Source organism: Neopsephotus bourkii, unplaced genomic scaffold (assembly GCF_033783945.1).
Source record: "Neopsephotus bourkii isolate Nb327-2 ecotype Australia unplaced genomic scaffold, CSIRO-AGI_Nbou_v1 NB_245, whole genome shotgun sequence".
NCBI lineage: Eukaryota > Metazoa > Chordata > Aves > Psittaciformes > Psittacidae > Neopsephotus > Neopsephotus bourkii.
In genome coordinates this window covers 867,455-882,839 of record NW_026900755.1, presented here as the reverse complement: position 1 = coordinate 882,839, position 15,385 = coordinate 867,455, and the positions used below count along the sequence as shown (strand labels likewise).

At 45.3% G+C, this 15,385-nt stretch overlaps 2 protein-coding genes and 1 long non-coding RNA gene across 3 annotated transcripts in view; 2 read left to right on the top strand and 1 right to left on the bottom strand.

Annotated features, from left to right (window-relative positions):
- PEPD (peptidase D) overlaps positions 1-4,426 on the top strand; it is a 141,773-nt gene extending 137,347 nt beyond the window's left edge. The window contains 2 exon segments of the mRNA XM_061345964.1: positions 3,766-3,885; positions 3,887-4,426. Coding sequence (XP_061201948.1) covers positions 3,766-3,885; positions 3,887-3,916 — 150 coding nt within the window. The 3' untranslated portion in view covers positions 3,917-4,426.
- A 2,144-nt stretch (positions 4,427-6,570) lies between these two features.
- On the top strand, positions 6,571-8,195 carry LOC133208203 (uncharacterized). The gene is made up of 2 exons (XR_009724286.1): positions 6,571-7,462; positions 7,667-8,195. It is a non-coding gene; the product is annotated as an uncharacterized LOC133208203 (long non-coding RNA).
- CEBPG (CCAAT enhancer binding protein gamma) lies at positions 7,791-15,104 on the bottom strand. The gene is made up of 2 exons (XM_061345912.1): positions 14,995-15,104; positions 7,791-9,947 (listed from the first exon to the last, which is right to left on the bottom strand). The coding sequence occupies exon 2, from the start codon at positions 9,836-9,838 to the stop codon at positions 9,386-9,388; it is 453 nt and encodes a 150-aa protein (XP_061201896.1). The 5' UTR covers positions 9,839-9,947; positions 14,995-15,104; the 3' UTR covers positions 7,791-9,385.
- Positions 15,105-15,385: the final 281 nt, after the last annotated feature.

Here is a 15,385-nt window from a genome sequence, read left to right as displayed (position 1 = left end):
TTGATTCTCCAAAACCTTTTATATATAAATCATCATGCAGAAGAAATGAATGAATGCTACAACCCCCTTCTCTTGGAAGATAACACAGGAGGCTCTGGGGAGCATGACTGTATTAGTAAGTCAGGACAAAGTGCGAGGCTATATATATAGCTGACAGCAACCCTGGTGTTTTAACTCCTGTGCTGTGCTTGGCTATGCCCACACAGCCCTGCTTTTGGGCAGAATTGAGTCCATTGTGTTGAGCCACATGACGGTTTGTGCCTGCCGTTAGGCAGTTGTGCAGTCAGGTCTGTCCAGACAGATCATGCCATTACCCTTGATACGAAAAGGCATTTTAGAGACAGTCCTGTCAGTCCTGGCCACTTCACCTTTGCAGGAGTTCTTTTTGAAGCATGCCATTTCACACCGAAAATGCAAAGCCTCCCTTGGGGTATTTGCAGAGCGCCCTGAAAGCTGCGGATTCAGCAAGCTTCCCACCTTGGTTTTCTGTTTGTTTAAGCTGTGTCTGATTCCAAACTGCTCTGTAGCCCTGAAACAAGCAGCACTATTGAATAAAGAGCCTGCAAACAGGGACAGCTCTGAGAGCAAGTTTCATAACCACTGTCCCCTACTGGGAAAAGCAGTCCCAAGCCAGTGAGCCTTGCCAGGCAGATCCAGCATCTTTTGTCCATTTGGACAGAAGACAAGACCAAATGCCAGGCTCTCCTGTAGGGAAGGTTTTGCAGGTCCTCTGAAGCTGCTTCCTGCTGCTGCTGAGTTTAAGCTCAGGGTTAAATATGGAGGGTGTGAAGGAAAAGAGCAAATGCAAAAATTTCCTTCCGCTTGAGAACCTGTGTTCCTCTTGCACTTGTTTTGATTTTAGGTGCAGGAAAAATACCACTGAGAGTGGTCTGTCTTCTCCATAATAGCAAGCACCCGTTTCAAGTGAGATTCATTGGGGCAGAGAAACGGTTAGATCATGGAGGAGATGGAGCTTTCCTAGGAATGATGATGAGCGAGGCCCCAGGGGAGCAGTGGGGCTGTGTCCCAGAGACCATTTGGAGTTGCTGATGGTGAGCAGGCTGATGCAACAGTGCTGGCTCTCCCGCTTTTCACAGCAATCCATGTCTGTACATTGATTTGGAGAAGACTCTGTGGAGACCTCTTAGGAGACCTGAAAGGGACCTACAAGGATGCCAGAGAGGGACTCTTCATTACAGACTGTAGCAACAGGACAAGGGGAAATGGGTTTAAACTTAAGCAGGGGAAGTTTAGATTAGGTATAAGGAAGAAGTTCTTTACTGTGAGGGTGGTGAGGCGCTGGAACAGGGTGCCTAAGAAAGTGATAAATGCTCCATCCCTGGCAGTGTTCAAGGCCAGGTTGGACAGAGCCTTGGGCAACATAGTCTAGGGTGAAGCATCCCTGCCCATGGCAGGGTGGTTGGAACTATATGATTTTAAGGTCCTTTCCAACCCAAACCATTCTGTAATTCTATGACTCTATGATTATAAAACCTAGTAAAAGTATTTATCCTAAACAGTGGGTTGCTGTGTGTGGCAGTCCAGACTGATGGGTTTCCCCATCATCTCCCATTTGGTAATTCTCCATTCCCTGGCTTAGGTGGCTCAAGCACCCCTGCACTCTCCTCATTAGGGTGTCTGGCTTCTCACCTCCACCAGGATCTCCCTCCCTGGACTCTTCAGCCAGCCCCATGTCTCTTTATCCTTTATTTGTTAACCTTGTCTCGCCTCACTGTATCTTCATCCCTCTGGCTTCTTTCATCATTCTAGCTCCGTTTTTCGCTTTCTTTTCCCTACTGATTTTCTCCTGTGGTTTGAATAGCATGCAGCAGTGACAGAGACCTCATCCCACTTGTTTTTCCTCCTCCCCTTTAGTCTGGCTTTCATCTGCTGTGCTTTCAAGTCTTTTCAAAGAGTGCTGAGGTATCGGTGAAGGCATGAAACACTGAACTAGAAAACACCAACATTTTTTTAATTCTTTTGCTAATCTTACCTGGTAAGCAGATGAACTGTGGGTGGTACTATTCTCTAGCAAATACACTGAAGAGGTAGAACTCACGCAGGTGGAGGTTTGTTAAGCCAGTTCTTCAGAAGAGGCTCTCTCCTTAGGCAGTCAGCTCCAGGTTTGGCTGGCCTCCCCTCTGCTTTCAGACTTACATTTGCGCTATTACTTTCCACATCAGCGCGGTGCCCAGCTCCATTTAAACTGGTATGCTTCCCAACATAATGCTTTGGCTTTTACCATGTTACCAGATCTGTCCCTGGTTTGTGGCACTTCTGCAGGGCTCACCTGGTACCATCTGTTTTTTGGCAGGCTGTGCCTAGGCTCAAGACCTGGCAGGCCAGATGCTGGGGGCTGTTGTGAGGCAGAGAACATAGCTCACTTTTAGATGCGATGTGACCATCTTGCTGAATCCTTAGGTTATTTTTTTCCTAAGCTTGCCAAATTTGAAGCAATGACTCAAAAAACGCACCCTGGTAAAATCTGTTCAAGTGCATAAAATCATTCAATGTGTTGTCGATTTCCTCTTCTGCAGCAAGGCACCAGCCTTTCAGGCACACCAAGTGTCAAGAGCCTTGCAGCTTTCAAATTTACAGCTGTCCAAATCAAATGTGCAAACTCAGTGGAGTTTGTTTATTTAATTCTGCTTTATAATACCCTTAACTTGATACCAAGTAAAGGAAACAATTTGGCAAAGACATCATTAAACAGATTAATAAGGACTGGATGACTCATTTTGTTTGAACAAATGGATTATTTTGCAATCAGAAGTACAAATGTTAACCAACTTTATTTTTAGTTGAAAATGTCAAGAGGTCAGAAACAATTAAAGCAACTGTAAGGTGGGAGTACCCAGAGTTTGTGTTCTCTTGGATTTACACCTTACTAAAATTGCTTTTATTGCAGCTTAGTGACTTACTAACATTTTTCTGATAAGATAATGGGAAATGACTGTGTAGGCATATTTACTGGTAAGAAGAGATTAGAGTCAAACAGAAATGGAGCATACTTTTCATTTTAACAGAACAAGAGCTGGAAAGCTGAGAGGATCTGCTTTTTCCTTGCATGATTTCAAATGTAGTGATTGTATTTTAAAAGGAATGTCTGACATGCTTAGGACTTTTATGTCAGCTCAGAATTCGGTGTTTTGAGTATCAGCTGCAAGATATTTCATGTTGTAGTTCCTCTTTTGAAAGTTTATTGTGTTTAGAGAAAAGAGAATATGATGTTAAAGTGCAAAGAGCACGTACTGCAGCTCAGCAGCAGGGCTGCATTGAGAACAGGCACTTTGGCATCAGGAGGTGCTGCTGTTGAGCCTGTCCCTTGCAAGCCATGCACTAGCAAGGTTGGAGGCAAATTTTAGGGGAGAATATTCCTTTTGCTGCTCCCCATGTCAGGGGGTTGGAATTACTGGCCCTGTGTAATTAGGTACCATGAGCTCACTGGTGCAGCATCTCACTCAGCCTGTTCATGTGCACCCAACATAGCAGAGGCACCACCTGAGTCACCTGCAGGGCTGTCACCTCTGGTTCAGCTGCTCTGCTGGGGATCACCGTGGAGCTTGTGTGATCCCAGGAGGATGGCAGGAGCTGATGGCCCAAGGGTGATCGGATGCTCTGTGCCAGGGGTGATGGACAATTCCAGTATTGCTCTGCCTGCTATTGCTTCCACCACCTGAAACTTGCCTTGTGCTCTCACTGGTGCCTGATCTGCTTCTCATCCCCAGCTGGAACACTTTGGTAACTGCGTGCTCTCTATAACAGGTCCGGATCGAGGACGACATCGCAGTGACAGCCAGTGGAATGGAGCTGCTAACCTGTGTCCCACGTACTGTTGAAGAAATAGAGGCTTTCATGGCAGAAGACCAAAGCAGTGCCAAGTCATTTTGAGTGCCTCTCCAGCCAAGAACAGTAACTTCAGGATGATACTGTCTAAGCTAATCACTCATTCTGATTTAATGCTGCAGCATATACAGTAAAACACACCAAATTTTTAATAGCAAGAGAGGCAGGCAGGCTATTAGCTGGAATGATCATTCATTAAAAATGAAGGTAGAAGGCTTCAGCACTTGATATGCAAGTAACTCAAATACTGCTGCTTCCTATCAGCAGTTTACATTGCCAAGTACCACCTGAGTAGCCCTACTGCATTAACAGTGGGACTTATATTTCTGTCAGATCCCAGCTCAGACATATCTTGCAATTAAATCTGAATTCTGGTGATTGGGACTCTTTAATTGTCTGAATGCTGTCAGCAGTTGTAACAATCTAAGGCCTTTTTTGAACTTCATCACAGGTACTGTGAAAATCATAGAAGAAAAAACATCTGTTCTCGGAGAACATGACACAGTTTTCTTACAGATCTTGTTTCGGTGTCAGTGGAGTACACAGAATCAAATTTTTATTAAAATTACCCTTGGCATCATCTATGCTCACAACCTTGTGATCATTATGCTCTTCTGCTCCAGTTCCTGCTTCTTTATCTGACCTTTCTACCAATTTGTGCTCTGGAAACTTTGACCCGTCGTTAGCTAGATCTGTCTGCTCTGGGTAGTGGGCGTACTGATCCTTAACGCACAGCCCAGTGCTTATTAGATTTGTCCATCTATTTGTTCCTTAAAAATGTTGATTGCTGTGGTATTGACAAGCCTTAGAAATAACAAGGGAGAATCTTTGCTGCAGGGCTCAGGGTCATTCAGCAGCATATGCTGTGCAGAAGGATAGGGTATTTTTAACTATCCAGTGTTAGCCGGCTCACAATGAAATCATGTCAGCTTTATTTGGATACACCACAAATATAGTAATAAAGATCATAACTTGAATTTCCATTCATGCAAGGTTTAAATTACCCAAAGAGACCTTTCTTTACTGTAGGTGTTCATCAGCCTGCAGGAGAATAAATATATTTCTTGCATCATAGAATAGCACTAGTTGCTGTAACTACATAAAAATAATCTTGGTCACTTTATGAACACATCAAACTACTGTTTGGTCTTCAGGCTCTGTTGCCCAGTTTGAGTGCAAAGCTGCTTCAGAACGTCCGTCTGCCATGCAAGGGGGGACTGAAATCACAGCAGGATGTTGGGGGCTTTCAGGGTCATACCACTTGCCAGATGAGAGTTTTCCCCATCATTGTGAAGGTTGACTTGATTACCTTGGCGTTGCAGTTCTGTTGCTCACATCTTGTCACTTTATTAACAAAGGAGCCCATTTACATTTTTTTAAAGGTTGCTGGGCACTGGTTTGTAAGAGGTAAGTGCAGGAGGTCTTGATTGCTAAGGGGAAGGGGCAAGAAGAGGAGGGTGTGGGATTTGTAGCTTGTATTTGTAACTGCACTAATGCTTCCTTCTGTGATCAAGTGTCATGCCTCTGAAATGCAGTACTTGTGCAGAGGACATCAGGCTTTGCTTTGATAGCTTTGCAGATTCACAAATGTAGAAGCTACACTAGCACTGCTTCAGAGTTGTCTGCCCCTAAAACTGGGGTTTTTCCAGTGCAAGACAGTGCTCATGGCCTCAGCCCTCTTCCAAGTGTTTTCCTGCTCTGAACACACCTGTGGGATCACTCACTGCTTTGGGCACTCTGAAACCTGGTGTTGCTTGGGTTCAATTTCCAAGTAACACCTCAGAGATTTAAAAGAAAAAAAAAAAAAAAGGAGTTTTGGAATTGTTTCAACAAAGCTGTAACCCCAGTCTAGTTAATAGGCCTTTCCCTGCCTGTGATTAATCTTGGCAAATATTGGCCTCTGCTGCTGCAGAACAGGTCGAGCAATCTGGCATGCTGCGGGAGGCAGAACTGGTTCTGCTTCGACATGTACCAGCGAACAAACCCTGCCACGAGTGAGTTGTGGGGAGCGCACTTGCTCACGCAAACAGCTGCTCTGTTGTTTGCTTGCCGGAGACATGGGTGCATTTGGGGCTGGGATGGTGCACTGTCTCCCATTTTCCTTCATTATCAGGCCCGTGAACTTGGTGAATATGGATTTCATCCTTCCTTCCAGAAGTCTGTTCTGTAATTATGGTAATTTTTATCCACTTAAGAAAAAAGTGAATTAGAACTTTTTTCTAAATTGTGTGTGTGATGCATGGAATTAAACCTTTTAATAATGGCAAAGTGGTATTTAATACACTTTAAATGTATTAGTGGGGGGGGGAAATACAGGTTATGGCAAACTCTCTTTTTGACTACATTAGGATATTTTAGGCTGTTTGTTAGTTGTGTTTTCCCAAATGCTTTTCCCCTTGGTGCAAACAGACTCAAAGTGGCACCAGAATAAGTGTGTTACATTGAGCAAGTTGCTGTGTTTAGAGAGGGCTGAGTGCTCCTGAACCTGTCTGTTTAAACTGTGTCAGCTCCCTGGGGTTGGAGGCACTCGAGATTTATCTGCAGGGTATAATTAAAGTGGTAGAGCCTCCTAGTGCTTGTGGAGTCCAGAGTAGCAAAAAAATGGGAATGTTGCCTGGTAAAATGTATGGTGCTCCTTCTTCTAGTGACAAGCACTGTATTCTGCCACAGACTATAGCTGTTAAGAAAAATGTGTCAAAAACAAAAACCTGAACTTTTATAGGCCTATGTTGTAATTTTCTTCTGTAGATTAAATTTTCATGGTTTTAGGAAGGAGTCATCCAAGTCACCTGCCATGGGTGTTCTGTGTTCTGCAGTGGCATTTTGCTGTCACACAGCCTGGGCTGCTCCACCCTGGGGCAGAGCTGGAAAGCCTCACCTCTGCCTTTGCGTCTCAGAGGTCTGAGACAGACTGGTCTCATAGGCTGGTTTGGGTTGGAAAGGACCTTATAGCTCATTTAGTTCCAACCCCCTGCCACAGTCAGGGCCACCTTCCACTAGAGCAGGTTGCTCCAAGCCCCTGTGTCCAACCTGGCCTTGAACACTGCCAGGGATGGGGCAGCCACAGCTTCTCTGGCCAGCCTGTGCCAGTGTTTTATCACCTTCATAGCAAAGAATTTCTTCCTAACAGCTAATCTAAATCTCCCCTTTTTGGCAGGAGGGAGCTTAGAATAATAGACTGACATTTTCCTTCCAACCAAACTCTCACTGAGGATAGATTTAATATAATAATTTGTTATAATCTTGGGTTCCTGACTTCACGTATTAAAGTGATACGCTGCACACAGCCTACACGCTTCCCTAGGCAATCAAAGCAAGTGTGGAGACTGCCAAGCCAGAAATGCCACTGTGCAAACAAACGACTTTTCATAACTAACTCAGTGGTTTTATTTTAGACAAGAAGGAAGTGGAATCAGAGCTGTCAGGAGTAACAGGTGGAGAAGGCACCCTCCAGTGCATCAGAAAGATTATTACTCCTACTCAAAGATATTTAAGAAATCATTTGGAGTCCCTGTTGTGGTTATTAGGGGAAGATCCAACACCAGCCACTCAACAAGGCCACATAATCCCAATTCACAGAGCTGACAACTGACAAGCTCCTGCCCTTTGCATCAGAGTAGGTAGACAGTTAACAAATAAGGTGCTTTCACATCATCTTTTTTCCTTGTAGTTTTTGGTGTTCTGTTCCTCCCCCTTTTAATTGCAGTACATTTTCAGTCTTAAATTTCTTTTGGTTTTGTTTTTTTGGTGTGGTGTTGTCATTGTTTTAAATCAGGAATTCAGCCAAAAGTGTAGTAAGGTTTTGATTCTTTCCATTCAGTAAAAACCTGTGTGGAAGGCAGAAATGGACACTGTTGCACTGATTTCTCAATGACAGCTGCTTGAGGTAAGCACCTCTGCATTTGAGGAAAATACCAGAGGGACAGGAAAAATGAGGCCAGCACTTGAAGCAAAAGGGTTTTATTAGCTTCTGATATTTCAACTCTACCTATTAAGCTGCAGCTAGAAACAACAACAAAAAAAAAAACAAAAAAAAAACAACCAACCATATCTTTGTAAAAAGACTAACAAACAATCCATAAAAGTCTTCCACATGTATTAAAAGTTTTAAATTCAAAATAAAACTGTCAAGATTTCATTTTCTAACAGCGTCTTTATGAAATAATATCCAAGTTCTCTTCCTAAGTACAGATACAAGGCAAACAAGCATCCTACAAAATAATCTCTAGAAAAAGGTAGTATAGGAGGGAAATTAAGACAGTGTAATAATCCACTAGCCAGACACACAGGTTAAATGTAACACAACCATACCATCAATGAAATACTTTAAAACAAAAATAAATTAAAGTTCCTGCTTTACTTGTATTCTTCAGATCCTCAGTATAGAACATACCACTCCATTATGGATCATGGCAAAGACTTAGCACTAGCATTAAAAAAGTTGCTATAGAAAAACTTTTATGAAAATAAAACAAGACTGAAGATACTCCTTCACACAACTGTATGATGGCTATAGGAATTCCACTGAATCAGTTCTTCAAACTAGGGCCATTTAATTTTAAAACCACTCCAAATACAAGATTTTGGTTGTAAATCGGAGCAGCTATTGAAGTGGAGATGAATGTCAACAAGCAGTGAATCATTCCGGCTGAACAGATGCTGTCTTACCCCTTTCATTTTTTACCCAAGCCACACATTTTGTTCTTCCCAATACCTGCACCCCAGCAAGAATGCTACTTTCCAGAGCAGTTTTCTGGTAGCATTTTGACATTTTGTGAAAACCAGAATCTTGTTCTGAAAAGGCCCCAGTGAGTGTGTGAGCAATGTGAACACAGGCTTAGAATTAGGCTTTGTTACTCTGCTGCTTTACCTCTTACACATGATGCTTCAGACCCACTTGCCATTTGGAAGCCAACTGCCTGTATATATCATCATAATATATTGCTATTTTTCTAGAAAACATCATCGTCCCAGCTCACTATTACTACACACCCTCCCCATTAACTATAAGAGGGCAGAAAAGACCAAGTGGTGCTTTACAGGACTTGCTTTACAGATTTGAAGTGGTCCACCACGTAGGAAACCAAACACCCTCCACGGACTTTTCAGTTCTGCAATATGTAATGGGGAAAACAAAGGTCCTAAATACACTTACTTAAAGGTATTTAAAATACATTTTATCCAATTATGAGTTCCTGATACTACAGTGAACCATTCTGCTGGATTCCTCCCATTATGCAAACTGTAAGAAGGTTAAGTGAACATTTCTGTGAAAATGCTATTTCCCTAATACTAACCTCCTTGTTGGCTATGAATTTAGATCTGTATTTATCAGATACATCTTTTAGAGGAGCAAATTACTTCAAAATGAATACCGTAAGCAGTTTCTGGTTTGCATCAAATCTTCAGTGTTAAACCTAAAAAGAAGAAAATCGCCACAAAATGATAGTTAAAAGAATGGAGTTTTTGCTTGGTTACTGCAGGGGCATTGCAGACAAGCTGCACCTCGAGAGTTCATTTCATAATGTTGCAACAGTGTCTACTGTCCATCATTTTCTGGATTTGTTGTGGTGGTTTCAGTGCCAACAGGTTGCACATTGTCTGCAAGGCTGTGTGCGTGCTCGAGGAACAAGTCTTTCAGTACGCTCAGCTCCTTGGTGAGGAGCTTAATTTTTGCCTCTAAACGTTCATTTTCTTCTTTGAGCTGGTTGACCCTCTGCAGCGTGTCTTGTGCTTTCTGCTTGCTTTTTAACCGGCTCTTTTTCACCGCCATGTTGTTTCGCTCTCTGCGCTTACGATACTCATCACTGTTCCTATCCACAAAAGAATTTTTCTTTCCCTGTTTGCTCGGAGGCACAGCTTTGCCTCCACCACCAGGACTAACAGGCACCAGCTGGGGAACCTGCTGCAAACCACTGGTGTGTGCTTGGGTGTGAATCACGCTTACTCCGTTCGCATCTGTAGTGGTGTTCTGTTGGGATGTCTTGCTCATTTGGACAGGCTCTTCTTGGACACAACAGAATTATTAGGAGACTGAAAATGATTATGTTTCTAGAAGGTGTTTCCAACAGGTCTTCACATGGATTACGGGCAAGGTGAACCTAGTAGGAACAACAACAACAAAAAGCTATTAAAGGTGCTGGCTTCAGCTACAACCTTATACATCACTAGCTTTTAGCATAAGGGACTGATGGTACATCTGGCAATAACACATCACAACTGTGCTGGAAGTGGACAAGCTGCCAACTGCATTTCAGAAACCTCTCGAATGTATTTGGATTGGAAAGGACTGTTACTGGGTCATCTAGTCAAGCTGTATTGTTCACTGGCTTTACTCAGTTATTCCAAAGCCATCCCTGATGGATGGGTGTCTAGCCTAGCCTTGAATATCTCCAGTTTCACAACCTCTGTCTTGGCAACAGGTTCCACTGTCTAACTTTTCCTCCAGTTATATAATTTTCTTAATTTTCAGACTGGAGTTTTCCTTCTGCAGTTTAAACCTATTAACAGCCTGACTCTTGACCAACAGGACTACTTGATCCTTGTCCTCTTCAGACCATCCCTTTGGGTGTATGCACAGACATATTCCTCCCTGGTCTCTCTTCTCTGGAGTGAGGGTGCTCAGACTGTCCACCTCCCTCGAGCATCTTAACAGCACTTGCTCCTGAAGATAATGTCCACATCAATGGCTGTTTTAAGATCTCACCAAGTAGAAAAAAATCACTCTATGCAAAAAGGTAGTGTGCTGTGAAAGCTGTGACTGAGTGGCATTAAAGGATCCCCTTTACCACAAGCAAGGTAAGACAAGCTAAACTTGTTAAAAGTACTGTAACGAGCAGGTGGCACTGAAATGTAGGGTGATGGCAATGTGAGAATCACTACACTGCAAAACCAGAGGACTGTTGCCACCCATAGGAAGACAGCAGCCACAGCTGACTTGTCCACAAAAGACATTCCCCTGCTGTAGCTCCTGCAGCAGTTATTGCTCACTCTTCTTTCCAGCAAACAGGCCTGGGACACCCTCTCACCTGTCTCACATTCTCCCGCTGCCGCAGTCAGCCTGCTCCTGACCCTACTGGTTGCACAAGAAGGACTCCAGCACAGCTGCTGCCAGGACATGGCCCTGGCAAGGCCAACAGCTGCTCCCCTTCACTTCCCATCTCACAGGATGACCTCCTAAATGCCTAGGAGAGAAGTATGGGAGAGAAAAGGGGAAGGGCAACAGGGTTCTTCTAAGTTCCTGAAACATCTACCTATGGCTCCAGTGATGAGTCAAGTGCTGATTTCTTATCACATTACAGTATCTAACTGGTATGAAACAATCCTACTCCAAGATCAGATTCCACTGCAGCAGTGCAGCTCGCTGCTCTGTCACACACATGCAGTATCACATGATTAGTGTACAACATCCTCCTTGCCCATCCTCAAGAGGACCTGCTGGGACAGCAAGCAGTTGAAGCTAGTGGTAAGCAGTGTTAACAGCAGCATCCAATCCAAGGATTATGGCTTGCAGCAGTAACAGCACAAGAGACAGATGACTGCACTCCAGTGGCTACCTGATGAATGGAAATGGTGAGGTGCTCGTAAACAAGCTGCTGTGTGTCACTAGTCTTTCTAAACCCACGGGTTCAAGTTCATCATCTGTTTACGGGTCTTGTTTGTTTCTCTCAGCAGTCTGAGCTGCTGGTTTACCCTCTCCTAGGGTATCATTATAAAGGTTAAAATTCTGCCTAGATAAATTTCAAATTTTTGTTCGTACTAAGGGAGCCAGAACAAGAGGCAGCTGCTGTGTAATATAGTAAAATTCAGAGAAAAGCCTATCAAGTTTGGCTTGAATGTTATTCAAAACTAACATTCTCTCACTGAGAAGTCTTCTCGCTTAGAACAAGTGATGTATGAGTACACCTACACCTATCAGGAAACCAATTTTGGATTTCAGAGTAGAAAGGTACCATCAACTCTTTCTGGTATCTGCATAGCTAAATATATACATACCTGTCTAACCTTTGTGTTTAGTATTTTCCTGATTTCAACTCTTAAAGCAACTTTTGAAAACTACATTAAGACTTAGATTCTGATTGAATTATCAATTTGGTTCAGCAATTAAACTGAATATACAGCTAACAAGATGTTACTGTGCAAATACCAGATTGGCAGGGCCAGTTGTAGTAGCTGTGCATGTGTGACTGCACAGACATTGTTAGTCAAAATGCAAGTGTATGTTCTTCTTGAAGCATATACTGGCTTATCTCCGCTTTAAATACAGGGTTTCTGTAGTCCTCAAAGAGTATATAGATAGCTCTGTTAGACTGCCTATGACAGCTGAATTTTTACACTGATTTTTAGCATCTGATTCTCAAAAGTGACAGTATGCTCTCCTGTCCTCTCCATTTCAACAGATTACACTGCTTGCTAACTTCATCTGGACAGCCCAGCTAAGGAACCCATACCATTTTCATGATCTCTTTCATGTGCTTCATGAAATACTACAGCGGAAAGGGAGGATCCTGCCCCCAAAGGCACCCCACCCCATGTGCAACAAGTTTCTTCGCATCACTGGGTTCCATGTGCTATTTCTGTCTACACTACTGAAATCTTTAATATTGCTTTAACGTTCCCTTCAGATCTCTATCATATTCCCCTGTAATTCAAAGGGGAAATTATTTGTTCTATTAAATCAAACTGTAATGGAGTATTTCAGTTGGGCAGTACACAGGTACAAGCAGAGAAGATGAACCAGTGTCACATCTCTCAAGCAAGCATTCCAGCCCTGCTAGAACAGATGTCCCTTGATCCCACTGGAACTGATCCATGTTGTATTGAGTAACCATTTAATAATTATCTAGCTTGATGATCAAAACTCTTACCTGGGAGAGACGACACATGGATACCTGTCCTGTTCCAACTAACATTTATGCAAAGCAAGCAGCACTAACTGCACTGTATCACAGATAACCCAGGAGTGGTAACAGCTGTGGCCTGGAACTGCTTTTTCCCCCTGGTTATTTGGAGGCTGGATCCCTATTACCAACTGTCAGTTCTTCAAAAGAATGACAAGGAGAAAGGATATCCTGGATAGCAGCAGGTGCTATGTGGCATCCTTCTAGGAATACTGCAAGGATATTTAAAAACAGCAGGTATAAGACATATGGAGGGGGCTCTCATGAAGGGTTGGGTAAAGGACACAGGTGTCATGAGGGCAGGGAGGCAGACGGGTCTCAAGAGTTCATTTCTCAGACACCGTCACACAAACACAGCTGCTCTGCTCCTCTCCCACACACAGGTTGGTTTCCTGTAAATGCATGACAGCTCCAGCACAGCAGGAGGCAACTGCTTGGAAAGCCACTGAGTTTCCCAGCATCTTGTTCCCATAAAGCTGCTCATCAGCTAAAGCTCAGCAACAGCCCCAGGCTGGTTCCACCCAGCACATGGTAGTGTTTCCAGTGGCCAGTTAGAACTGCCTTGTTTTCTCCTTGGGCCACCAACTGGCCACCCAGGACACCAGCTGGCCACCCACTGCAGCCTACATAATAGCTGGTAACTCAGAGGTGTCTTCTCAAGCAGGTAAGTGTTTCTTACTGTCTGACAGCACTCCTCAGGGACAACAGAACCTTCCAAGCAAATCAAGGCCTTTATTTTGCTTTCACAAAAAAAAAAAAAAAAAAAAAAAGCCCTTCTGTTTGTTTTGGCTAAAAACAAAAGATGTGTTTTAATTTAATTAAATCAGGTTGGGTTTTTTTTTACTTGGCAGAAAAAGTAAAACACAACACAAAGCGCTTCTCTCTGCTTCTTTTCTGAGATGTGACTGTGTTGATTCTGATCTTGAGTCAGATTTACTTACTGCACACTTAGATGCCTTGTCTAATGCAAAATCACACCCAATCTGCCCAGCAATAGATGGCCTCCTTTGTCTCCCACTTCAGCAGGAATACTCCAGCATGATCTAACTTTAAATCCAGATAAGCCTGTACAAAGACCAGTACAAAGCTCCAGCCATACTGGCTCAGCACTGGATGGACCCACTCCTGTGTGGTTTTCTGCCCACTCTCATGGGCAAGTTAGCAAGAGCTGATGGTAACTCTTGCATACTGAAGGCTACACAACTTTGAGACTGTGTAGTTCAAATCTACCATCTGCTGCCATAACTGACAAAGCCGCCTTCCCGTATTCTTTCTTGGAGTTTTTCTCCATACAGCTTAAAAGAAAAATACACTCCAACATCCTTAAAAAAATGTGCTCAGAACATCTCAACTATGCATTTTAATTGCAGGTTGGCAGCATTGACAACAGAACCACAATTCCAGGTACCAGGAGGCAAGGAGGTATTGATGTGATCCTGAGTTGTAATGAAGGCAGCTATTCCTAAAGATGAGCTAATGTCTTAAATCCAAAAGTTTTTAAAATTACATATTTGTATACTTTCTGAAGAGGCATTACAACCACTACTGCTGAGGGCAGTACCGCGTTGTTTTAATGACCGCTATTTCCCACCAGATGTCAGAGCTAAAACCGACAAAAGGGGTTGTGCTAGATCTGCTTTGAAAGTTGTGCCTCGACCTGCAAAAATCTGCTGGGAACCACAAGGATCTGTCAAGGCATTCAGAACTCCATTGAGAACCCTTACAGTGTCCCAGTCGTTGCAGAGCGGCGTTCTGCTGGCACCGGCGGCCACTCGCTGATCTTTCCCCAGGCCGGGCACACTCGGTAACAGCTGCGACGACGGCGCGGCCCCGCTGTCAAACGCACCTGGGAGCGCGTCGGCCCGGCCCCACTCCCCAGGGCCGGACCCACAGCGGGCACCGGGCCCGCTCCTCCTCTCTCCCGCAGGCCCGTGGCGGCGGCGCCGCCGCCGCCCTCCCCGGGGGCCGCCTGTCCCCGGCCTCGCTGCTCCTGCTCCTCCTCCCCCGCCGCGCGGGGCGCAGGGGTGCCCGGCGCTGCCAAGCCGTGACTTCACCGGGGGAGGAAAGGGAAGGGGAGGGGAGCCGGGGCCGCCCGCCGATTGCATCATGCGCGCCCCTGCGCGGCGCCCGCTGCGACACGGCAGGAGGAGGGAGAGAGGCGGCCGACGGCCAGCCTGGCCCGACGCGGCCCCCAGGCCCCCCCCACCCCAGCGTCCCGGCCCGCCGCCCCCCGCACGGCCGCGCTTACCTATGGCGGCGCGAGCGGGCGGTGGCGGAGGCGGCGGGAGGGGCCAGGCCGGGCCCGAGCCTCTTTCCTTAACGTGTGGCGTGCAGGCGAGCGGCGATTGCGACACCTCCCGCTCCGCCCGCCCCCTCGCCAATCGCCACCGCGCCGGCCGCCGGGATGATGCAATAGCCCCACCGATTGGCAGCCGGCGCGGCCAATCAGCCCACAGGCACCCCTTCACGGAGAGGGCTTCCCCCCGCCCGCCCCGTCGGGAGCCGCGTCCCATCGCAGCCGGGTGGAGGGCAAGCCGCTGCACGGTCACGCGTGTCCGTGGCGCTGCGGGCGCCATCTTCCCCTCTCCGACGTGGGGAGGGCGCTGAAGGGGCTTGGCGGAGGAGGCTGGTGGTACCTC

Bases quoted from the DNA above. Each gene is read 5' to 3' on its own strand.
- CEBPG (XM_061345912.1), bottom strand. From the start codon at position 9,838: ATGAGCAAGACATCCCAACAGAACACCACTACAGATGCGAACGGAGTA.